This window comes from Sardina pilchardus, chromosome 6, assembly GCF_963854185.1.
Source record: "Sardina pilchardus chromosome 6, fSarPil1.1, whole genome shotgun sequence".
Taxonomy (NCBI): domain Eukaryota; kingdom Metazoa; phylum Chordata; class Actinopteri; order Clupeiformes; family Clupeidae; genus Sardina; species Sardina pilchardus.
This window is the reverse complement of record NC_084999.1, coordinates 8,095,354-8,121,398: the sequence shown is the minus strand read 5'-3', so window position 1 is coordinate 8,121,398 and position 26,045 is coordinate 8,095,354. Positions and strand designations below refer to the sequence as shown.

The 26,045-nt window shown below is 44.5% G+C and overlaps 1 protein-coding gene across 1 annotated transcript; it reads left to right on the top strand.

Moving 5' to 3' along the window:
• Positions 1-260: 260 nt before the first annotated feature.
• Positions 261-24,596, top strand: sh3bp5b (SH3-domain binding protein 5b (BTK-associated)). Its single transcript, XM_062538277.1, has 9 exons — positions 261-582; positions 2,398-2,460; positions 5,575-5,703; positions 16,717-16,881; positions 17,451-17,581; positions 18,785-18,827; positions 19,455-19,680; positions 21,483-21,806; positions 23,861-24,596. Exons 1-9 carry the CDS (start codon positions 502-504, stop codon positions 24,100-24,102), a joined length of 1,404 nt encoding a protein of 467 aa, XP_062394261.1. The 5' UTR covers positions 261-501; the 3' UTR covers positions 24,103-24,596.
• Positions 24,597-26,045: the final 1,449 nt, after the last annotated feature.

The following is a 26,045-nucleotide window of genomic DNA, read 5'->3' as shown; positions in this document are numbered from 1 at the left end:
AGAGGGCGACAGCATGTTTTTAAAGAGGATTTTCCTTTTTCGCTAAAATTATTATTTTCTTTTGATGTCATGTTTAAATACTTCGGTAGGCTAGGCCTGTTTAATTTTGGTAACACAGACAATACAAAATCAATAAACGATTTGAAGAATAGCACATCAGCACACCACTCGAGTAGTCTGAGGTCCAGCATCATACACCGAGAAACGTAGAGGGGGCGGGTCTCTATGAAATATCTCGCTTGCCTTTCTGTCATTTCAGACACATGCGGAGGACGCGCAAGGTGAAGTCTACAGCTGAATGGTTGAGCTGAATGCACGCTGGACCACGGCCGATCTCGCTATACTGTAGCCTAACTAGTACCTTATTATTTTAATGTTCATAACAAAGATTTGGAACAGACTGACGTTTTATCGCTGACGTGCAGAGAAACAGACCGTTTTCCAGCCCTTTCGAGAGGCTGGCTTTGTTCTGAAGCACAACATCAGTGAAATTTGAACGAGATGGGTACTTTGGAGAAAGAAAATAGGTCAGACGAAGAAATAGAATCATCTGAGGAGGAAGAGGTAGACCCCAGAATCCAGGTAGGCTATGGAAATTATTTGACATAGCCATGATAAAAACTGATCTTGTTGAATCGAATGTTGTCGTATATTGATCATATCTGAAGTTGTGTTAAAATATCAGAAGCCGTTTGATAGCCTTTCATTCTATTATCTGCCACTATGGATGTAGCCTACGTCTTCGAATAGAGTGAAGACCTATGGTGAAGACTTGCCCTAATATTGCATGTTCCTCTGCGATATTAAAGCTGTAGGCTACGCACCTCTGACTCATTAAACAAACTGATATTGACAATTGGAACACATTCTCGCTGGAATTAAATCAGTCCATTACAGTTTTTTTCAATCGCTAACAAGCGTTTGTCCATTCATTTGACACATTTTCAAAACTCTAAACACAGACTCTCACCTACAAAACACAATTGGCCAAATGGATAATTTTCCTCTCAAAAGCACATTCCATGTTGTTACACCACATTTTGTTACATATACACTAACTCATCATTTCTCTGCACACACTAACTTTACCAAAACACTGGAAACCTGACTCAAAATGAAGTTATTTTGTCAAAGAATGAAGCTTGTTTTCACTTCACTAGATACATGCAGTCAATCAGAGTACACTAGGTTTCAAAATACTGGCTACTGTTGACATTACAAAAACTGCATAGACTTTTATGTTTCAGTTTTACAGGTATTTGCATGCAAAACATGCAATCCAGCATTTTTACACTAAATTTCTTGGTTGGGAACTGTATGTCCAAATGTAATGTTCACATTCAAATGCATTCAAGTAAAAAGCAAGTCTTTTTTTTTTTACTGTTCACTAGGCCTACATGAGGTGCAGTATAAATACTGTTTACAGTAGACTATTATAGAACAGAAAAAGTTTTACAGCATTGCAGTGAACAAAATATCCATGAAACACAAGAGCATTCTGAACAAAAGACAACAGCAAAAAGCCCAGATAAAAAGGGGGTGAACAAAAAAAAGCACAATATTACTGTGTCTATAATCTCTGCACCTGCTCCTCTCAGTGCTCCTGCACCTCTCACTGCATCTCTCACTGGGCCTGCTCTTCTCCCTGGGCCCCTTACTCTTACTCTTCCTCGTCCAGACATTACAGTATTTGTCTGTTTCTGTTTCTGCTTCCAAAAACATCACCTCCTCTTTTTACTGTGTAAGTGTCAATGTAATAGAGAGAAATAACCCCTGCCACTGAGTCTAAGATAGACTGGAATCAGCTGTGGTTGGCCCAATTTACTCAATTATTCGATTGTTTGTTTATTATCAACTGAGATATATTGCTTTTGAATTGATAACATTGCAGAAGCAGAGGTTTTTATACTGTATCTAAGGTTTGGGATATTGTGTTTGCTATTGTGGGATGTTGTGTGTTAACATTCGTAAATAATAGAAAAACGATCCATCATTTTGTTAAGAGGTATAGCTTGTCTGTTAAGAAAATGTAAGCATTGTGGAAATGTATTCACTGACTGCATACTGTGTGAAAACAACATGAAATGTGTAAATGGTATGGCCACAAAAGACCGATGCTGTGCTAACTGTGTTTAGAGTTTTGAAAATGTGTCAACTGAATGGACAAACGCTTGTTAGCGATTGAAAAAAACTGTAAATAATTGTTAAGTCACAGAGACACGATTGAAAGCCCATAGCTCATTGAGGTATCACCAATTGCCCATGAGTACATTTGCATGTTTACACGTTGCCATTTCTTCTTACCATTAATCATACTTATCGGAAGATACAATAATGATTGTCATGTTCAGTTTTTGTATGAAGTTTGGCCTGATATTTTGTGCTTCCTGTCAACAGGGAGAACTTGAAAAACTCAACCAATCCACAGATGACATCAACAGATGTGAAACTGAACTGGAGGTAGGCCTTCTCATGTTACATCAGACTCTTCAAAGGGGACCTGTTAAATCACCTGCACCTATAGGCTACTTCATTTCAATTTGGAATTGGTAAAGAATTGTGATTCAGAGTAAAACTGTTTTGCTGTTGACAACAAGACTGGAGAGTAATCCACAGGCGATTAAGAGGTATTATGCAAATAGAATGTGTACTCTAGATACTTTTTAATTGGCATTTACTAACTGTAAACTTGGAGGTACCCAATGACGCAAAAGTGGGATAAATCTTTCCATGGGCCTCTTCAAGCCAGAGCGAACCTACTGTATTTGTACTCTACTGTGCTGTGCTGTACTATAAGGTCATTTTGCAACTGTTTCGATAAGTAGAAGGGTTTTGCTGTCCAGCAACTCCACTTTTCCCTTCGCAACTGCAGATAGGTTGACGCTGTGTGTGCCAAGCAGAAACGTGATGCATTCTGAGTCTGAGTGAAGAATCCTCAGTGCTGTAAACAAGGTTAACCACTCAAACTAGTGACACAGATATCAGAAGACATGACCACATGATCTCTCTCTCTCTCTCTCTCTCTCTCTCTCTGGCCTGCAGCTCGGCCCCTCTGTCCCTCTACCCCTCTACTTGCTTGGCCTGGATCTCTGATTTGTCATTTGTTTGGGGGATCTTTAGCCTGGTTGTAAACCAGACCCTGGAATCTTTCAGATTAAGGGTCTGGCCACTAATAATGTAATGGCCCAATTCGAGGGGAGGCATCAAGTGTGCATTTGAAAATCCCACCCGCACGCAATTGGATGACAGTACCTACTGTATGTTTACTCTGACTGATTCCGGACTTCGATGCAATTGGATAGCACTACGACCAATGTGTACTGAGTTTGAACGATGCAGTGTTGTTGTCATCAGTTAGCTCGCCTTTGGCCCGCCTATATCTGATACACCATCTTGATTGTTACCCCCGATCGTTGGGGTAAATGTAACTTGCATCATTGCTCGTGGCCAGAGTATCTTGCGGACACAATTCAAATTGTGTTCTCGCGAGAACTCTGGATTTCCAGGGCAGGGAATCTTAGCATAATAAGGAGATTAGGTATAGCCATGTTTCATTGATATAAGTGGCGATGAAACCAGGCTATAGAGGACCTTACTCAGCATCATGGATGCATCCATTTTGTTTCCTATATGTGAGGAGATGCAGAGAATCTTGGGAAAGATTTGTGAATTGACTCGTTATAAAGGAATCGTTTTCATACTGTGAGGGAAATGTATGGGATTTTATATGCTGCGGTTGTTTAAACTGATTGTGGAATTGCTTGTAAGCCTTGTAAGGTGTAATGGAGAGTGTGAGTGTTCTTGGGTGCTTTGCCTCTCTGAATAAAAATCAAGAGTGAGAGAGAGAGAGGAAGAGGAGGAGGAGGAGGAGGAGATCAGCACACACTGGCTCAGTTCAGACAGTACCTCATAACTCTTATCATTTCTACCTTTAGCCAAGAGCAACTCTGTCTGTCAGTGAATGTTATTTACACTTCACCCCACCATGCCCTAGCCTGGCTAGCGCCTACCACTTCTCAAATGAGACGTGGTCTGGCAACCAGACGTTCATTTTCTCGTATTTGAAAAAAATGCCCAGATCCGTTCATTGGGCGCCACGGATGTCTATCAAATGCGTCTGTGCATAGCTCATCATGGTCTTGCTTTCTCCCCTGTTCTGTGATTGGTCGGCAACATCAGGCGAAAATGTGGGTGATAGTTTCCAGACTGCCTTAGCAGTGTGAATGAAATCACCGTGAAAGGCAGGATGGGAACACCCAGGCTAACCATGCACAGGAATCAAACAAGAAGTGGGAGGATGTGTGAGTGAGACTTTGAGACTTGTGAAAAAGACAGCCCTCCCCAATCACCAGCGGTGGGTTGTTCACTCTAGGTCAAGTCTGTTTGAAATCAATTCGATAGAGAGGAGAGGAACAGATGACTTGGACACAGTCTTGTCTGTATTCTATAGGTTTTTGATATTGGACTGGATTCTTCCATTAAAGCAACACTAAAGAGTGTTTTTGTACCTTAAAATAACGTTTCCAAAATCATTTCAGTGGTTCATCAACTCGTAACAGGGTGAACGGCACTTTTGCATTCGCTTCGCGGCCCTCTATTGGCTATAACTGCACTGTAAGTTTACCAAATCGGGTAGCAGACCTGTAGTTTGATGGAATGAGACATCAGAAGCCACAAATTTGACTTGCTTCAATGTGGCAATACATCATGCTTTCCTAAAATCATGCAACGTACTGTACTCTACCTTGTCTGTGGACATGGTTATTTGCTGGATAATCAAATAGCATGTGTCCAGCAGAGGAAAAGTGCTTTAGTGTTGCTTTAATGTCTGGATGTCTCTTATCCATTTCCTTCACAGCCGGGTATACAGTAAGTCCTTGATACATTGCCATTGTGGGTTGATGACCTGTATTGATTTAGAAAATGGTGTAGCCTGAGATGGGTGGCTTTCAGGTTGTTGATTTGAGATAGTGAGGTTTAATGAGTCTGTTTTTTTTTGCCTGAATGGCTGTCTTTGATCAGCTGTTTTTCCAGGCTGTTTGACATTATGACACCTGTTTTGCGCACAAAAGGTTTTTTGTTTGTTGTGGTCCAAGAAGATGAAATCTGGGGAAAGAGTTTATAACTGAATTATCTTTAATAATGGTACATGCACTGTTATACAGTGTTGGGTTTGTTGTTTTGCCCAAAGATATGTGTGATAAATGTCTTGTGTAAGGATCCTTCTTTTTTTTTAAAAAAAAGATCATTGCTTACTGTAATTTGATGTTTGCTAATGTGGTTGGTTTGACATAAATATCCTGCTAATTCAATCTAGAGTTAGTTGAATTTGTGGACACAGTTTTTCTTAGGAAACGCGGACTCGCTTCCTAGAAAAATGACCTCAAGTGCTTTGTTGATCTGTGTGACAAGTTTTTTGTTTGAGCCCATTTTAAGCCAAAGTCGTCAACATTGTTTTAATGTGGCTGACACAGCTTTGATCTATAATATCCCTTTACAAGGTTTTGACCCAGGCCCTATTCTGTGATGTTGCTCGTAACACTCTTCCCATCAACTCTCTCTGTCTTCCATCAGGATGCAAGGCAGAAGTTCCGTTCTGTTCTGGTGGAGGCCACTGTGAAACTGGACGAGCTGGTGAAGAAGATAGGCAAGGCTGTGGAAGACTCCAAACCGTACTGGGAGGCCAGGAAGGTAGCCCGCCAGGTATGCTCAGACGATCACAGGGGCGAGAGTTAAGCGAGTGGTACAGAATTGGTTTGCATGGTTTTTTTAGATGCCCTACATTTCCAGGATTTCCAGGGGAAACTCCACCGATATCTCAAAATTGCATTATACAGTGCGTATGCAGACCTGAACAAATGCATTTAGAATAGCCTATATTTTTGCTGCATGCGTGCATTCTTTAGTCAGTAGTCATAACATTTGAAAATGTTTTAACGATTCATTGTAAATTTAATTAGCCTCCCCAGATTTGTTTTGGTCGTTGTCTGTATGAGAGATGGCTTGAAGCTGAACATGGTTCAAGGTTTACAAAGCCACAATGTTGCTAGTGTAGTTGAGTGGTGCGGCAGATCATCGCACCCAATTTCAGTTCCCTATTCCACAAATGCCACGCTGTTACGAGAGCTATGCAGCTGACATCTGAGAGATAAGGACACTGGCGGGTTTTACCCTGCCACCGAACAGCCCAGACAGAAATGAGTAAACATACTGATGCCATTTTTATTAGATTTTTTCCCCTCAGATTCCTGTGATCCTCACTGGTTTGAGATCCTCGTGTCTGTCGGTGGCAAAACTGGGTCACAGCATAACGTGAACGATTTATGGAACTCCTGAAAAGTTGGTAGGGAGGCTATTGCTCTGACCTAGATTTTTCACTGACGTGGCAGAGACGTTTTAGGGACTATACTCTTGGGCGGACCAAGAAAGGTTACAGCGTATACCTGGGGGATTGGCGATGAACATTTTAAAAGATTCTCCCCTTTTCTGTGCCACTCTAGGAGGCAGGCTCTGGAGCTTAATTATAAATCGGGCTGCTGCCTCTAAATCTGTCGTGTTGAACCTTGACAATGTGGAAGTTTGTGGTTCCTCCGTATTATCATGTCGCTTTCATGATCATATCACAGCCCAGGGGCTGCTGTGCATCACCCAAGTGCATCCCACATATATGTGGAGGCTAGGAAGGGTCCCACTTTGGCTGTCTGATATAAATACAATGTATAAATCTTAAAAACATAAAGTGCTATATACAGTTATTGTCACTATTGTTGTTGTTGATAATGTTATCCTATCCATAAGAATACATTTACACATACAAGGATACAAGGATACAAACCATTAAAATAGGAAGGAATCATGGAATTCATAGTTGTTTTTACCAAACCCTACATAAACAAAGGGGTAGCGAGCTTTGTTTTGTGTGAAGGGGTGTGGCTGAGAGGCCACATTGGTGTCCATTAGGAGGGATGGTCTGCCATATGTTGTTTGCCTTGTGCATGTAGCCCTATAGCCCTGTCCAGATGCTGGTGTTGAAACTGACCGTAGTAAATCAGTCAAAATATATCTGAAACAGAAATAATTGTAACAGAAATAATTCTAGATTTTTCAGCTCAGTTTGCCACAGAGGAATGATTGAGGGGATCGCTGCCACAATTCACAACATTAATTGTCACATTAAGAGTGAGGCAATATTTGAGGCGTATTGCCAAATTTGCACCCCGCCCCATCCTCCCCCCCCAGGGAGCGATACATGTGGGGGACTGTAAGGAACGAGGTGGGAGGGATGGGGGGGGGGGGGGGGGGACGTCTGTGTAATCAGCACAAAGCCCCCAGGAGGCTCATTTGCCCAGAGCACACTGTGGCTGGCCCATTGTGTACGAGCTCGATAAAGAAGTACCGCAGAGATGCCAGAGAGACTCTGGAGATGGATGTCCGCTCACCGCTTGAGTGGACAAGTCCTTACTCACTGGCACAACGCGAGGAAGGGAGGGGAGGGGGATGGAGGGACGGAGGGAGGGGGGTGGTGACGGAGGTAGTTGGCAGTCAGACCCAGCGTGTTTTCTTGGCGTCTGCTATTGTTTTGGTTTTTCTGTTTGTTGTGGTCGAAATCCAGTATGTTCCATCCTTGGCGACACAAGAGACCTAACACTATGGGTGAGGAAGTAAATATGGAATTGTACACACCCAGGCTGCCAAATACACACTTAACCACGTTTCCTATTACGTTTGTGAACACCATGCACCTTTCCTAGGTGTCCGCATTATACATTCTTAGAATAACTGCAGGGTCATGTACATATTTGTATTGGTCATCACAAATGCAAGTAGTACAGTAATTTCCCGCATATAAGCCGCATCGTGTATAAGCCGCAGAACAGTGTTTTATGCCAGTTAAAAGAAACAAAACCATATTAACGCCATATTAACTGCCCCCCTGTATTAACCTCATAGCGGAAGAAATTTTGCAAAATCAAAGTATAAGCCGCGGCTAATAGTCGGGAAATTACGGTAAACCAAATGAATGCAACAAATGTATTGACTGATTGCAAGCCATAACAAATTGGACATGGAGTATTCATGCTGCACAAACAAACCATCACCCCACACGTTCTTCTCTCTCTCTTGCTTTCTCTCTCTTGCTTTCACAAATTCAAATTCAAATGCAAGAGGTTTTATTGGCATGACAAGGTCATTCGCATTGCCAAGGCAGTTGTGACAATAAATCTGGACATACAGTACATATCAATAGATTTATTCTCTCTCTCTCTCTCTCTCTCTCTCTCTCTTCCTCTCCCTCTCTCTTCCTTTTCTTTTCTCTTCCCTTCCCTCCCTCCTCTCCACGATGCGTGGTCCTAGTCTGCAGTCTCTGGCAGACTGCGCTGGAGTTTTATCTGATAGGTGACTGCAGTCTCTTGTGCAGCCCCCTCTTCCTATTCTCTCCCTCCCCTACCCTGCACCAAAATGTCTGTTCGTCACCCATCTGCCTGAAATGGAGGGCTCCATGTTCAGGAAAGGAAAGACCCTGTAAATAGGGATGTTTAGCACCCGTTTATTCTGTGTTGCAAACTCACATCTGTTCTGTGTCATTAATTTTCTATTTGTGTGTCCTGAATGGCATGAAGCAATAATGCACGCATGTCGCACGTGGCAAGGGCAGCACTCGCTTCAGTTACACTCTGCTGTTCATTCACACGGTCAGATGTGTGCCATGCACACGCTGTATGTAGTGCCGTCGTAATAAATAAGGTCATATTTTTTTTGTGGTGAGAAAATGCTGTTGATCTAGTGGGTCCAAGGGTTAGTTGTTGCCTAAGGCATAAACAGAGTTTTCGCTTCCCCTTTGATAAAAATCACATTTTTGGGTTGGCTGCAAAAATTCATAACTTCTTCTCACCCAAGGCTTCATCGCTTGCTTGTTTCGTGCACCAGTAACACCGACAGTCTTATTGCTATGCTCTGTAAGCATTTTGAAGGAGGCTTGCATGCTACTTGTTGCTCACTCCTCCATCCTGAAAGTGAACATGGGCTCCACCAGAGTTTTAATCCCCAGGATCAGCTAAGGCCATTTGATATTTCACTTTTGGTATAACTTTACCAGCTCTCCAAGTTGTTATTTTTTTCTCTATTTCTTCTAAAGGAGGCCATGTTTTCCACAGACTTCTCCCCTTCCTATAAAATATGCATCTGTTCAACTCCTCCTTTACTCTAGATAAGAAGCCCACTCCACAGGCTTGCACTTTCTTGCTTATGACTGAGCCGTCTCTGTGGATTCTCATGCCGTCTTTCAAGGGTTTGAATCATGAAGGTCCGAATTCCATTCATCTGCGTGCATCCTCCTCTCCCCTCCTCTTTGCGCTGTACTGTGGCACGGTTATACTCCTGCATAGAGCTCCGCTGGCTGTGATAAGTATGCGGGCGGAGTTTAGCGTATATGGGGGGGTGTGTGGGGTGAGAGCGATGGGGGTGTTTGGCTTTGGCACGGAATTCATGGGTGGGTGTACGGGAAGAACTACAGCACTGTGGTTGTCCGCCCCCCCCCCCCCCCCTCTCTCTCCGATCTCATGCTGCTACGGCTAGTGATTTTCTGACTGCGGAAGTGCCCTCTGGCCCCCATCAATTCAGCCTGGCTGATATGAGAGGCCCAGACTAACTGCTTCTCCGTCAGGCCAGGACCTGCCGTATAGGGGATCTGACTCGCACGCAGCAGCAGCCGCAGCAGTAGAACACAGTGCTCATGGATTCAGACACGTCCCCACATTAATATTCTGGAAGGATTCCCTCCTCGCTCAACACAGTGATGCTGCTAACTGCTTTGAGAAGGAGCATCTCTGTTTGAGACTGTTTGAGCCACGCTGCTTCACGTTGATGTGAGCAAGCACTCGGGGTAATTTATGGAGTTCTGTGTTTGGCAGACGGTCAGAGGGAGAGGAACCCGACCGAAGGGCCCTGTGCCAAAGACCTGGCGTCATGAGGCCCTCAGCACTGCAGACAATCACCATCACTCCTCTTATCTCACTGCATTCCTCTCTCCTGTACTGGCCTCTGTCCTCCCCCTCTCCTCCTCCCTTCTCTTCCTCTCCTCTCTTCCTCTCCTCTTCTCCTCCTCTCCCCCTCTCCTCTTCTCTCTTATGTTTTTCTTTGCCTTTCGTAATCTCTGCCTCTGGCTGCCTCATCATCTTGCTCTGTCTTTCCTCTGCCTTTCACCCCCCTCTCTCTCTCTCTCTCTCCCTTTTTCTCTCTCTCCGCTAGTCTCCCCACACTCCTCCTCTTCTCTGGCTCCCAGCTGCGCTCTCTCTTTCCTTGAAGTGTGAGATTTGGCAGGTGTTTTGCTGCAGAGTAGACGCCTGTGCCAGGACCGGAGGGCTTGTGTTGACAAGGTTATGTCCCCTCACTGACTCTCAGCTTCTGTCTGTCAGCTAATACTAAGGAATGCCTCAAATGGCGCTGGGACTCTGATTATTATATAATGTGATGGGGCAAAGTTATCAGCAGTGCCCTTAATGAATAATGACAATGGGACAGTGGCACAATGATGGGTAGTAGTCTGCAGTAGGTCTATACTAGGTTTCTTTCATGACTCATGACACACACACACACACACACACACACACACACACACACACACACACACACTCACTAGAGCAGCATCAGAGGTTAGGGGTGAGTGGTCTGTCACGGCTTGTCATTTCCAAAAGAAATGGAAACATCTCAGCGCTGGTTTGAGATGGGGCTCGTAGTCACTGCTCTGACTCTGATGAGCTGCCTAGTGAGGCATCAGTAAGCCTGCTCTCTGGGACTGTCAGAAGACTCCCCACTCTGCTCCGCTCTGCTCCGCTCTGCTCCGCTCCGCTCCGCTCTACCCTGCCTGCAAAGTAGCCTGGTGATCTCATGCGGGTTATATCTATTCTGTGGATCATGGAAATGTAGGCCAGCAATGAAACAAAATGGATCAATAAATAAATAAATAAAAAGAAATCTCAAAATGGGTCATAGTCAATCTGGAATGCCTCCTCCCCCCCCAAGTGATCTGATTTTCTGACCGCAAGATAAATTTGTCCACAGCTGCATGAAGGCTCACGTGGGCTTTCTGTGAAGTGTCAGACTCTGATCGTGTTGCTCCACTTTCAAGAAGAAAATAAAGAAAAAATCAGGAGACAGCATGTTGTTTTCGGTACTGTGACAACATCACTTTCTCTCAAAACAAATAACCGTGCTGTGATGTATCCATTTCCTTCCTACTGACAAATCCTACTGAGGGATTTGTATTATGTGCTCTGATGTTTTTCATCCCATAGTTAGATGGATCAAATTCATACCGTTTCATGTGGTTTCTTGAAGGTGTGAATGTATTCTGTCATTTATCAGTAGATAGTAAACTGATTAACTGTACTGTGAACCTGTTTTGGCAATTGGAACAACCAGCAAAATCCTGGCAGCAAAAGCTGTAACTGAACTGAAGCCGTGATAGTTTCTTGCTGTCCATGCTGCTGTGCAGTACACTACTATTACAATATTTGGAGCAGAGAAGAATAAGATTCTGGTTGTCAGTAGATCAAATAAACCATCATGTTCGAGAGACTGTTCTCAACATTTTTCTGTTAGCCAAATCAGATGACTGTCCCTTTGAAGAATGCCTCCACCCGACACTCAAGAGTCATGTCAGAATAATTTTCCACTGGCACCTCTTCATCAAACACCTCTCCCCTTTAGAGTCCCATGTGTGGTAAATAATTGAATAACCCCAAGCCAGATCCACTTTTCACATTTACTAACAGAGCTCCTGTATTTCATCAGCGGAGCAGAGCTGCTGTGGAACTTTTCGTTAAGGGGCTCTGACATTTATAGGCCTGGTCGGGGCTTTGGCAAACTTTCCTCTCAAGAACAAGATGGGAGAAAGTACAAGGGCTTTGGCAGAGACACAGCTAGAAGATGCAGCACTGTAATGGGCTAATGAAGACGTACACTGATAGAGAGTCGTTTTCTGCCAAAGCAATGCCCCCAGGAAGTGTGTTTTCTGGAGCAAGATAAATGAATTGCTCTGTATGGTTGTAACTGAATACATACTTTTCACCCATGCCGGTGAAATCTACAAATCTAATCTAAACTTAAAGAAGGTGGATATCTCTACCTCCAGTCTGAGCACTGTGTGAGGCTGTTAAGACTCAGAGATGATGATGATGATGATGATAATGATACAGACACAGACCTGAAGCCCTCACTGTTCCATATTTTTGCTCATAGGAACAGAGAATAGAGCATGTACTGTCAGAAAGCCACTTGGTATAGCTCAACCAGGCAGAATGAGTGGCACAGGGTTTATTTAGCATGTGCTGTAGTGAATGACCTGGTTCTGTTCTGTTATGTCAGGGGCCTCACGGTTCACTTTAATTTTCTGGCTAAATTTGTGTTGACCCACTGACTTCTCGACTTGTTGTTGACTTTGATTTTTTATTCAGACAAAAAGTCGTTTAGCAAACCACAGACCTGTTTTGGTTGTTTTGACTCGATGGTCAGAGGCTTGGCACTTTCACAGTAGCATGGCATGGTTGTGACGAGGTCGATTTCAAGTTTATTTGATTGTAGAGGGTGAGCACCGGGCATTTAAATAGTCAGTCTGTGAGTTATGGGGGCGGCTGTGCATGTCCTCCTCTAGTGAAGACAGCAGCCATCTGTTTTTCCTTCTGTTCAACTGACATCAGTTCAGATATGGGCCCAAAATAAAAAAGACAGTTTTTTTTTGTGTGTGCGTGTGTTACTTTTCTCCAGGGCAGAAGCCTGCTTTATCATGACAGATAATATAATCCCCTTCATGCAGCTTTTGTGCGCAGTCATATTCGCTGTCTCTTTTCTCCCAGTTTTTCAGAGTATCAAAGGCCGCATCAGTCCTTTTGTCAGTTGACTGAAGCAAGTTGTCGTCATCATCACACATCGTTTGGGTGCCTTTGAAGTCGGAGTTTAAAAATAACTCATCACGCAGATCAGAGGAGAGAAAGAATGAAGTGATGGTCTATCTATGCTTAAGTGTCCACTGAAGACCTTCGTAAAGGAAAAAAGCAGGGAAATTGGTGAGAAGAGAGGAGTTCTGCATGATACTGATCTAAAGTGTGAGTGTGTGGATGGAGTAAGTTCTCTACAATGCTGCTGTGCAGTATGGTTTTAGTGTTCACAAGTAGTGCCACAGTTGATAATGTAACAGGATCACATGCTGAAAACAAAAATCCTTGATGTCTACTTGGTTTCAACCCTCTCTGGGGAAATTTCCCCAACTTAAGATTTTGATACCATCCTAGTGACATCCTAGATACTGTCCCTCGGCAACATCCTGGATACCATTCTTGCAAAATCCTGGATGTTGCTTGGAATGGATGGTATCGGAATCATAAGTTGATGAAATTTCACCTTGTGCTGGGTTTTCCCAGATTTCCACCCTTGATGGTTGGAGCAACAAGCAATTCTGAGCCTGCATGTTTAAAGACTGTAGTGTGATCTGTATGTGTTGCTATGTCTTCTTCCATAGACACCTTTAATTCCTTATTGCCATGTGTCTGTATGTGTTACTGTGTCTTCTTGCTGTGTCTCCTCCATAGCCACCTTTAAAATTCCTTGTTGCGATTTAGCATGTGTCTGTGTGTGTTGCTGTGTCTTGTCTGCCAAACGTTGTATGCCAGATGGCATTCTGGGTGGTACTGTCCAGTGACTGGTCTCTCTCTCTCTCTCTCTCTCGCTCTCTCTCGCTCTCTCTCCCGTTTCCTCTATCTCTCTCATCCTTTGCTCATTGCATCCGCCCCTCTGGGCATTGGGTTTCTGAGTTCCCAGGGCATCTGCCATGCCAGCCGGTTCAGTTCTACTCTGACCAAACCACAGGTCGCCGTCTGCTCCCGAGAGGTTTGCTCTGTCAAATTCGATTTTCAAAAACTGTGTGTCCATTTGCTGCGAGTCAGACACAGTTTGTCCACAGGGTTATCACCCCTGTGTAAGCAAAACAAATGTAGGAAGTAAAGGAGAGAGATAAGACTTGCTGTGGATGTAGAATGTAGTGTATAATGTACAAAATGTATACCGGTAGTTACGTGTTAAGTGTTTCTGAACCTAAACCAACTAAAAGAGCAAAATAAGGCTAATGAACTCGGCACCAAAGCCTTCGCTGTATGGTGGAAAAAAGCACTGAAGAAGTAAGTTAACATTGCCACATAAATCAGGGTCATCTTGGCTATTTCTCTCTAAACAGTCTGTGAGTACGATTTTAAACATGACCTTTTCCGTCCTGAGTGGAACGTCCTGAGTGGAACGACTTGTTTAGATAAACAAGGCAGATAAATAAATGGCAGATAAATGGCATACTCAAAAGGGCTCAGTCCTCCGGTTCTCCTGCTAGGAAGTGTAGTGTTCTACTGATAACGCAATATTCAAAGTATTCGCATAGAAGTAGCTTTGGGCAGCAGTCCAGAAAATGGTCGAATGTTAGATTAATGTGAAGTGACCTTTAGTGCGATGCTTATTTGGTTCAACACGTGAGCTGGACATTAGTACCCAAACAGACACTGGACCCATTCTCTCACAAACAGAGCCACCGTACACATCCTCTGTGAACGTACTGTAGCTAAACGTACAGCAACACTCACTCCGTCTGTGTGTGCGGGTCGTCGAGTCCGCGTGTGGTCTGTGTGTGTGTCTCTAGGAACACGCTGGTCAGGTGATCAAAAGTACAAGACGAGGTGTCTGTTTGGAGCATGTGCCGCATGAGCAGTTTTTGAGCCGTGGGGAAAATTGGATCTGTGAGGGAGGCCACGCGATCGCCGCTCAGCTGGAATGGGAGGGAGGGGTCAGGAGGCTGACTCTCTGCTCTCCAGACTGACCCTGACACAACGGCTTCATCGGCATGCACTGGCCTGTCTGTGAGGGGAAGCTGGTGGACAACATGAATAGGACACTTTTACTTCTGTTCAGGTCACTTTTGTATCTGGGGAAGTGTGCTGTACAGTACATCTGTCTTGTTCTGCTTTCTGTTTGAAGTTCCTGAGCTCAATACAATAGTGAAGGTTACATTCTGAAACACACACACACACACACACATATACACACACACACACACACACACACACACACACACACACACACACACACACACACACACACACACACACACACACACACACACACACACACACACACACACACACACACACACACACACACACACACACACACACACACACACACACACACACACACACACACTACATTCCCTGCATTCAAAGAGTGGCAAAGGGAACAAAAAAATTATCACTTTTTGAATACCAAGCAGTAAGCAAAATGGTGGCTTGTGTACAGCTTTTTGACACATGATGCAGGCATCCAGGGTGGGGTGTGTGTGGGAGAGTCATTTGGTCGACACTTGAAATTGCCACCCTGAGTGCATTTTCTGGGTTTTGTGTAAAGCTGTGGGAGAGGACCGGCCCCTGTGGAGTAAAGTTGGCTTAGGGCATTAGAGGTTTAGAGCAGTGTATCCGGGCAGGGGGGTAATAACTGACAGATTAGACAGGAAAGAGGGGGAAAGGAAAGGATTATAGCGCTGAAACTCTTTGGTGTGCTACTGCCTGGGAGCTGCTGGACCAGCATTAGCAGCTTCATGTTCTCAACTACAGACTTCCCTTTCACCATAATGGATTTTGCTGCACACAAAGTGTCAAATCACTTTGAAGACACACAGTGATGATATGCTTTCAGTATGTTATATGTACTATAAAACATAGTACTAGTTCTCAATGATTCTATAGTACTGTATTAGTATCCATTACCATGCCATATGCCTTTGTCCTTTGTTGTTAAATTGTTAAAATCTTGTTTGAAGTGTGTGACAAATGAACAGTACTACCCAGAGTCCAAATTCCACCTCAGTCACCCACCAGGTGCGGTGTAAAGATACAGTCGGGTAGGCTGTGGGAGGCTGAGTGGCCTGCTTCTGCACTGCACTGCAGTAATGCCCGTGATAGACCTGCAGCGTTGACGTGCAGCACTGGGCATGACTGAGCCATTACAGCTTTTGCTTGTGTAATGACTTGCTCTGCACTCTCTCTCAGGTATACGTACGTACGCCTGTCAACACTAAGGCTATTATGTAAAGCCACTAACATATTTTATGTAGTGCGAGTAAAAGTGCATTGAAGTCTGAAGCATGCTGTCGAAAAAGACAGCCAGGAACTCTACAATTAGGGAAAAGCACCCTCATATTATCGTCCCTAGTTTCACGTCACTTCCAAAACTGCCGACAGACGACCGATTCTTACCTGCATAGAAAAGGGGTCGTATTTCAGACTGAGGGGCAGCTGTCATCAAGATGTCACGTAATAGCAAACAGTTCTCTCTCTCTGGTCTGACAGATCAGGTGCAACCTGTGCTGTGAGACGAACCTGAACACCTGGTCTTGTAAGCAGGTGGTCCTCTCGCCACCACGGGTCGTAAATATTGACCAGAAAACCCGTTCTCTTGTTTGTTTGTTTATTTGTGACAGTTTTACTTCCGGTATGGAGCCTTCTGTGTCCTTTGTGTATTTTCTTTGGTTTCTTGTGTCTTTAGTGTATTTTTTGTGTTATTTATGCATTCCTGACTGCAAGACAAGTTCCCCTGAGGGAACAATAAAGTTAACCTAACCTAACCTAACCTTGTGGTTGGTGCCCAATGCGTAGCTGATGAGCCTGGCTTCTCTTCGTTCCTCAGGCTCAGCTTGAAGCCCAGCGGGCCACGCAGGACTTCCAGAGGGCCACCGAGGTGCTGCGGGCCGCCAAAGAGACCATCGCCCTGGCCGAGCAGAGGCTCCTGGAGGACGACAAGCGCCAGTTTGACTCGGCCTGGCAGGAGATGCTGAATCATGCTACTCAGAGGGTGAGCGAGGTTTCACATGCCTACTCTTAGACACACACATAACATTACATTACATTACATTACATTAAGCAGACAATTTTTGTCCAATGTGACTTACATATGTCAATTATATTACAAAGGACTACATTGTCCCCGGAACAACTTGGGGTTAAGTGCCTTGCTCAAGGGCACAACAGTGGAAGCCGGGACCAACAACGTTCAAGCTACTGCATGCTAGCCGAGCTCCTTAACCACTACACTACCACCGCCCCTATTAGGGCATACATACCCCTATATATCAGACAAAGCTTTATAAAGTAGCCTCTTCTTTTACCATTGTAGTAAATATGACCCATATCAATAAGTCCATTTCACTGCCATTTTCCAGTTACTGTTTGGTCTTCATTTGAAATGTAAATGTCCTGGGTACAAGATCTGAGGGAGCAGTATTTCCAGTTATGGTTCAGTCTCCATGTGAAATGGAGGTTCATGGTTACATGAAGGAATGCTCTCACGGTAAGTGCAGGATTAGTTGGCACCTCTCGTAAATCCCCTGTGGTCACACAGATATCTTGATGTGTCCACCGTAGGTCATGGAGGCGGAGCAGACAAAGACACGCAGTGAGCTGGTGCACAAGGAGACGGCGGCCAAGTACAACGCCGCCATGGGTCGCATGAAGCAGCTGGAGAAGAAGCTCAAACGCACCATCAGCAAGTCAAAGTGAGTCCGTTAGCCACTGCAGCCCTAAGAGAGTTTTACTGAACAAACAAAAAATCTGCCCTGATTTTATACCATCGAATAGGAGTGCTAATTCCTTCCCCACTAGTATGCAACCTCTGTTTAGCAGGCCAACATATGATTTGTATTTATATGATATTATGGATACACTGAAGAATACGCCGTTCATATAGCCTGAACTCAACGGAAAACCTTATTTCCTTCTAATTTCTTCCTACCTCCATGTAGCCCCTGTTTAGCAGAACGTGGACTGGTTTCCTTCACATTGTTTAATCCCTAGTCCTGGACTCTCAATGGAGAACATATCATCAGTGATATCACTGGCAATAGTTATTCATGTGATTATGAAAGAGGTTGGAGTCAATTAGCAGGTCTCTGGCTAAAACAGTCCTAATTCCCCAAAGTGTCTTGTTAATGAGTAGGCTACACTTCTGAGGTGTCCTCTGAGGCTAATTCACTTTAATCACAGTACTGCCACATTAAATATACTAAGTCTATTTTAATTACACTTCTACATACTTTTTATGAATGCGAGGGAATGGTTTAGTGGAGGTATGCTCAGTGATGTAATGAAGTCTAATTGGCCTCTTATTTGTTTGTGCTTACAGTAGCTCTGTTAGCTGCTCAGACTTTAACCTTTGCGAGATCTTTTGGCTTTGCAAGAGTCCGCCAAAGATGTGACCTTTATTTATCACATTAAAATGTTATCTCCGGAAAAGCCAGTTTTGAGATGCCGTTGAACATATTGCCAATAAGAGGTTTTGATTCAGAAAACAGCTCACTGTACATGGGACCTTTAAGATAAAACCTTTTAGATTAAACAAGCATTTAGGAGGAATTAAGGTACAGTGGCAGCCATGTTGTCTACTTGGGAGCTTGTGGGCATGTGTCTCCTCTCTGCACGGTGTGTGTGGACAGACTGAATGCAAACATAATGAAAGATGTAGCAGTGCAGTGCGGAGGTTGGGATCCTGTGAAGCTCATCTCTGTGTTCTCTCCCTCTCTCTCTCTGAACCCCTCTCTAATCCTCCGTCTCTGCCGACAGAATGTGGCTGCACTTTGTGAACGGTTGCCATAGCAATATGCAGAGTGCTATTCATAGATGATTTAGCGCTTCTAATCTCTCTCTCTCTCTCTCACTGTCACATTCTCTCTGTCTTTCTATCTCTCTCTTTGTTCCCCTAGGCCTTACTTTGAACTCAAGGCGAAGTACTACCTGCAGCTTGAGGTTGGTGCTCTATAAAATGTTTCTTCGTTGTCCCTTCCCAAATGGACCTTTTTTTAAAAGGTCTTTTGTTGGATTTGATGCTCACCAGTTCGAAACAGTCCATTTGTCTTGTCATTTTGTTACCTGGGGACATTCTGAACTGATTTAATTCAGATGAACATCTTATGAATTCTCTACCTTGTAGACTAAACAAACACCTTTAGGCGTAGGTCACATTGGCCAGCTATGAGCTGCAGATTTCTTGGTTCTGTATCCTAGACTGTTCATGTAACTAATGAACAGCATAGAACAACTTTTGAATTATTACGGAGCATTGTGTTATGCTTAACTGCTTCCACCTCCTTATTCCCAATGTGATCCCCACCCTACTGTTTACTGCTGTTTGCCATGAAAGCCACAGCATTTAGACATTCTGTTAGGCAGAGATAATCTTCACATTTATTTCATTTGTGTATTATTGCTATATATATTTTTTTTTATTATGGATATGAAAATAGCACACCTGTACTTCATAATATATCAAAATAAAATACCAGATAGGGTCCCTGAGCTGTGCTGAATGCTTTTGCTCTTGAATAAGTATGACTACAGAATGGCTTCATGGACCACTGCTTCATTCATTTCCAGCAACTGAAGAAGAGTGTGGATGACCTTCAAGCCAAGCTCAGCCAGGCAAAAGGGGAGTACAAGACTGCCCTGAGGAACTTGGAGATGATCTCGGATGAGATCCACGAGCGCCGGCGGTCTTCGGTCATCGGCCCCCGAGAACGCGGAGTGGGCGCCGAGGGCGACTTCATCAGTGTCACCGGAGATGATGTCACCAGTTTCAAACTGGAGTCGGATGGCATTTCCAGTGAGTGGACATTAGGATTAATCATGTTACGACCCAGGCTCGTATGGGCAGCAAACATGAACTGGAGGCCAACACAAAATGCAATTTAAACAATTAAGATTTATTTACTAACAAGAAAATGTCTAGGGGATATGATAGGGCTACTGGTTGCAGTTGTAAAGATGGTAAATTCCGGCAATAATGGAGTAGAGTTTGGAAGAGATGGATGTATAAGCAGGTTTGGAAGAGTAATAATGTATGTGCAAAATGAGTGGATGTGGAGTGTCTGCATGTGTATCTGTATACATACATTCTCCATTACACAACCCAAGAGTTGTATCTGGCATGCTTCGGTGGTACAAATCCACTTTTTTTGGTTCATTTACTCAAAAATTCAGTTGGATAGAAGTACAGTAGAGGGTAAAATGAGTTGTCCAGATGTGGGGAGATCCTTGACAAACGTATGTTTGTAATCAAGTGCACTTCTCCTTTCTCTCTTCAGCACTGTTGAGCGCCTAGATCTAGACGCCTCCCTGGAGTACATTATTAACAGTAATTTAATGTCATTATCCTCTCTTGGATCTTGTACTTTAACAACTGCTCGGCCCAATTGCATTAGCCCGTAAGTGGCTTTCAATTCAAGAAGTTTCACTGACCGTGTGCATACAGTACAGGCTCCTGGCTATAAACTCAATACTGGTGTGCTGTGTCCATGATTGGTTTAGATTGTATCAGAATGTTGTTTGTTGAGTTGTTTGTGTTCAATGATTCTGTTTGGGGTGAACAGTCAGGCACCGTTTGTTTATTCTTAGTGTTCTAGCATGTTGTTGACTGCCTTTAGAGATGGAGTTTTGATGTGAGGCAGAGTTTGAGTGTACGACAATGAAGTAGCAAGACTTCCTGTAAAGTTCCAAGTACTTGGAATTCAAGAGAACAGAGTAGCTGGGTGTTCTGAGAACTGTTTTGACAACTTGGAACACTGTCTCTTGCCCTATTAGTAAACACACAGTTTTATTTATTTAAGATGGCAAGTGAAATCTCCTTTGGGAGTGATTGTGATGAGGGAAGGTTTTATTTGTGAGTTACTGATTGAGCCTTTAAAGAGCTTCACTCATTTGAAATGAACTGAACCAGTGAGTTCCATTGCACTCTTCATCTCCCAGCTCTTAGCCCTGCCTGAGACATTTCTACTTCAAAATATTGACATGCACTTTGGAAGGTGAGACTTACAAACAATAATGAACGCAACATGGATGTTATAAAGATTATGATGTCTGACAGATCATTTGCAAGGATCACAGGGTCAATAGGTCAGCAAGATAAGAGCCTTCTGACATATTTTTGCAACTTTTATGGGCATTGTAGTTACATAAGTACTTGCAGGAGTAGGACCAATGCTGAACCTTGGGGTTGGGTGACCTTTGAGGCTTGAAGTTTACAGCATATTCACTGCTCTAGGTCAATGGTGCTTTAGCACATATACAGCATTTTTAATATGTTTAAAGTTTGACCCTCAAAGTACAGACCTCAACAGATGGTCACAACGACACAGCACTCAGACGATCATTTGACATTGAATTATTTATTCTAATTGGTCAGTGATGTAACAGTACCTTTTCTCCTATAATGTCAGTATGTATGTGTACATGTACAGTACTTTATGTATGCTGTATTTGTCTGTTAGTGTTAAGCAAGTTGTATTGCTGCTCGGCATGAAAAGCGCTACATTTGAATAAAGATGGACTCTTTTACCCTGATTCCTGCAGCCTGTGATGTCCCTTAAGCTGTAGTCTTACAGTAGCGTCCATCTTGTCTGTCCGCAGTGACCTCGGAGACCTTTGAGGACGAGAACAGGAGCACCTGCACCATGTCCGAGGAGGACTCGGAGACCCAGTCCACCTGCAGCTTGAGCTCCGGGCCCCACAGTCCGCTGGAGCTGCCCTGTCCCTTCAGCTCAGCCTCCCCGTCGCCTTCCTCTTCCTCCTCCACCTCCTCTTCCTCTTCCTCCCCCACCCCCTCCACCCGGCCCTGCAGTCTGGACCTGCCCAGCACCGTGTCCCTGTCGGACTTCGGCCTCATCTCCCCTGTCCTGGGCCCTCGCAGCGAGTGCAGCGGCGCTTCGTCTCCAGAGTGTGACCTTGAGAGAGGTGAGCCTGACCTTGAGGGTGGGGGGAGGTGTTTTGACTTCCTGTGAGGGTTATCTTGTGGAAAGGCAGGGGAGGCAAAACGACATCCAAAACACCTGTTTTCTGAAATGTATTTTTGGTGTTGCTGTGAATAACGAAAAACAAGAATTGTAAATAAAATAGGAGCACTGTGAAGGGCAGATAGCAGGGCTGCTGTTCCATACAGCTTCACCCGGACTATGTTATTGAGAACTAGTACACCAGGGTACAAAAGGTGGTCACAACGTTCTCTGCAACCATCTGCATGTAGTTAAATAGCACATGGGGGAAAAAAATCACCTTTGGCCTCATAAGTCAAAATAGAATTTTGGAGAGGAAAGAAATGCATATGCAATGTGAGTATGAATATGGAAAAGAAGCAGAGGAGAAGTCAGAAGTGTGATGATGTAGCAGGTTTGTGTGTGTGTGTGTGTGTGTGTGTGTGTGTGTGTGTGTGTGTGTGTGTGTGTGTGTGTGTGTGTGTGTGTGTGTGTGTGTGTGTGTGTGTGTGTGTGTGTGTGTGTGTGTGTGTGTGTGTCTATGCACCTGCTCCAGCTTGGAGGGCACCTCTGGCCGATTAGTCATTCTGTCAGGTGGCTGGCTGCTTGCGTCAATGAACGCTGGCAAAAACAGGCAAGCAGTACTGGACAAGAATAAATGACTACTTTTTGTCTGCCTGTGCATTTGGTACGATTTTGCAACTAGGACTGTAGAGACATTTTAAACAGCCTCTACTCCCTATGAAATTTTAAGCGTCTGCTAAAAATATATTTTTCTGGTACGTTCACCTGACTCCATTCTGCACATGCTTTGTTATTGCACAGTTGAGTACATAAATAATAGAGGGTTTGCATGTTACAACTGCTTTTGCACAGGCCTCATTTCATCTTGTTTCTTGCAAAGTGTTGCACCATCCTCTCGTGTTGTAGTATCTTGGCTCTTTTTTGTGAGTGATTCTTCCAGCCCTGAGCACAGTTAGTCATAGTAGCCATGTTACTGCATCGCTGTGCATTATATTTTATTTTATACAACAATTGGGTTCTAAGAAGCTGTTTCTTTGTTTCTGATTGGCCGAGAGACGTTCCATGAGTTGAAATATCCCACGATAATCCACTCGGACTTTTCACAGCTAATAATAAATCACTCCGCGATACGATGTCAAGTTGTGAAGTGTAAAACGAACTGTCACGTTGCATCCAACCTGAAAAACAGACGCTCAAAACGTAGAATATGACGGAGGTGGATATTAGCTAGTTGGATGGCATGTAGGCTAAGTAAAATAGTGATGTTTCGAGCTAAAAGCATGTCCTAACCAGACGCAATGCGAGCTAACGTTTATTAGGCTACATTGCTTGACAACGGGAGAGATAGAACTAACGACTGGCTTTTGGCCATAGCAACGTGCTTTTAGAACTAACGACTGGCCTTTGGCCATAGCAACCATCCATTTAGAACTAGTAACGGCAGTTTGTAATAGAAATTTGTGGCGGAGAGAAGTAGTTCTACAAACAAGACAGTTTTAGCGATTTAAACGTTTACATTATAATGGGAAATTAGCACAAAAAACAAGTGGTAGAATTGTTGTATAAAAGCAATATAGCACTCGTGGTCGTGGGTTGTTGCTGGATATTCCCACGGGTGTTGTTGCCTGCGCCACTCGGCCTCCGGCCTCGAGGCTACGGCCGAACAACACCCGTGGGAATATCCAGCAACAACCCACTCCCACTCGTGCTATATTGCTTAAATATACAAACGGCCATTGTCCTGTACAGCAGGGGTTTGCAAGTGATTGTAACCCCGGGACTATCATTCTGACAAAGAATCAATCTATCCGTGGACCACTATTGTGGGTTTTGGGGTAGAAATAGCGATGAACATATACCATTTACGGTGTAGCAGTTACCATACGGTGAAACTGCATTGTGGAGTGTATGGAGGGATCACTGGTAGTGACTTTACGGTCAGCCAATGGGTCCCAGACAAACTGTCCAAAAACCTCCAGACTAACATCGTCCTTTTCCTGTTCCTGCCTGCAGGTGACCGAGCCGAGGGAGCAGAAGCAGAACTAGACAACGCCCTCAACAACAACAACAGCAGCAACAGCGGCGGCAGCAGCAGCAGCAGCGGCGTGGTCAAGAGGAGCTTCAGCCTGGAGACGCGCTTCCGCCTGCTGTCCTTGAGGCGCAGCCGCACGGACAGCGCCAAGAACGCCGAGCGCCAGCGCGCCAGTCTGGCTCGCCAGCCCTCCCCCTCCGTGCTGCTGTTGAACGGGGTGTAGCGCCAACGCCGCCCCCCTCCGACCCCAAAATGATCCCCACACACGACCTCCTCCATCACCCCAACACCTCCCCACCACCACCTACTTTCTCCTACTGTGTGCAAACAAGGAAACTAGGCCACCCTCACCCTCCATGTGCTCATGACATTCATTTCAAGACTTTCATGAACGCCAAACGATGACTGAACTACGTGGTGGTCTGCACTATTCTGACGTACTGCTTACAGAGCTTCACTGAAGGTCTACTGTACATGGATGGCACCAGCCACTCTTTGGCCGTAGACACGAGGGTCACTGAAGTACTGAGAGCCTGAGGGAGTTTCTCCGTGGGACCTTGAACATTTGATCCGTCAACAGGACGAAGATGGAGCACCTGATGAGAACTTAACAGAATAGCAGGTTGCACATCTCCGTGGGGTCTTAAAGACAGTTTTGTTGGGAGTATAAAGGCATTGTAAGAGCAAGTAAAGGATTTTCCCATCTTAAGCTCAAAGATGTAGCGGGGTGGGGGGGGGGGGGGGGTGGGGTGTGTGTGATCTGGGAACACGCATGGATGTGCCTTAGTGTATGGAATTGGCAGAAGTGGGAAAAGTCCAGCTTCAGGAAGTAAAAGTCCAAGCATTTACTATTGGATCTACCTGTGCACTTTAACACTGGTGATCTCACCATAAGAGTCGAATAGTTGGCACAGATACTGTATGTGGTAGGACTTTTACTTTCTGAAGCTGGACTTTTTTGTCCATCTCTGGGAATTGGGGATAGTGGTGGCTCCGGCAAAGGTTAATGGGGGTTAATGGTGAGGTATTTCTATTGAATGGCAAAACTGTTTGGCGAGGAATGCATGTGAACGGGATGAAATGGTGGGACTCAGACGAGCAGTGTGCAGTACACAACCATAAGGAGACTCTCATCCATCTTTGGCCATGTACTGTAAATACTCTGCCTTTGCCTTCTGCAGTGCTGTTTTGACTGCCAGTATGCACAGTAGCGAGACCAACTAAAGGCGTCTTACTTAACTCCTCCTCTTAGCTTGGATCACGGCAGCTGTGCTCAGCTGTGCATGGACAGACACATGCATGCTTTTTCATATGCAGCCCCGCTGTCTTTCTCGGCCAGAGCAAGGAAAAGGAAGCAATACGAACGGCGTAGTCTGATGCTGGCCCATTGTCAGTCTGATGCTGGCCCATTGTCAGTCTGATGCTGGCCCATCGTCAGCATCCCGGGACCTTAACCGTGACCTTGGCAGTGAAGGAGTCTTCACTTGGGTCCTCTTGTCAAATGGAGCTCTGTAGCAGCAGACCCCTCTCTCTCTCTCTCTCTCTCTCTCGCTGTTACTATCTCTCTCTCTCTCTCTCTCCCTCTCGCTGTTACTATCTCTCTCTCTTTCTCTCTCTCTCTCCATCATCCCCCTTTGCCCTGCCTGTCTCCACAGTGCTGTTGGCAGATAAATGGGGCCTCCCATCACTGTTTGGCAGTGTGCATGCTCTCCCATCCATCTTCCCGACTCCCAGTCTTTTCCCCGTGCTACAGCAGCGATGCCGGATGATGTGTGTGTGTGTGTGTGTGTGTGTGTGTGTGTGCGTGTGTGAGAAACTATAATATTAAGATATGAAGCAATACTACTGTGTGTGACGATGTGTTTCGTGAGTCATATTCTACTACTGATGTCTTGACATGTGAATTGACTAAGATTTTGGATGGTCAGAGCCAACTGTACGTCTGCACTGAGTCTATGTACTATGACTGATGCAGACAGATCGTGGTGATGGGCAGGAGCACGAGGTCTTGGTTTGTCGGTGGGGTAAAAACATCCATCTGACCTACTAACGTTTGGAAAAAAATGGACAATGGGCTAAGCGTAACGCACTGTTAAGGAAATGACGACGAGTAGAAGAGTAGAATGTTGTTTCACCATCAAGCTTTCTATTGTGCTGCTGCCGCTG

Coding starts and splice junctions, on each gene's coding strand:
- sh3bp5b (XM_062538277.1), top strand. CDS start 502: ATGGGTACTTTGGAGAAAGAAAATAGGTCAGACGAAGAAATAGAATCA. Junction 19,681..21,482: donor GGAGTCGGATGGCATTTCCA/GTGAGTGGACAT, acceptor GTCTGTCCGCAG/TGACCTCGGAGACCTTTGAG. Junction 21,807..23,860: donor AGAGTGTGACCTTGAGAGAG/GTGAGCCTGACC, acceptor TCCTGCCTGCAG/GTGACCGAGCCGAGGGAGCA.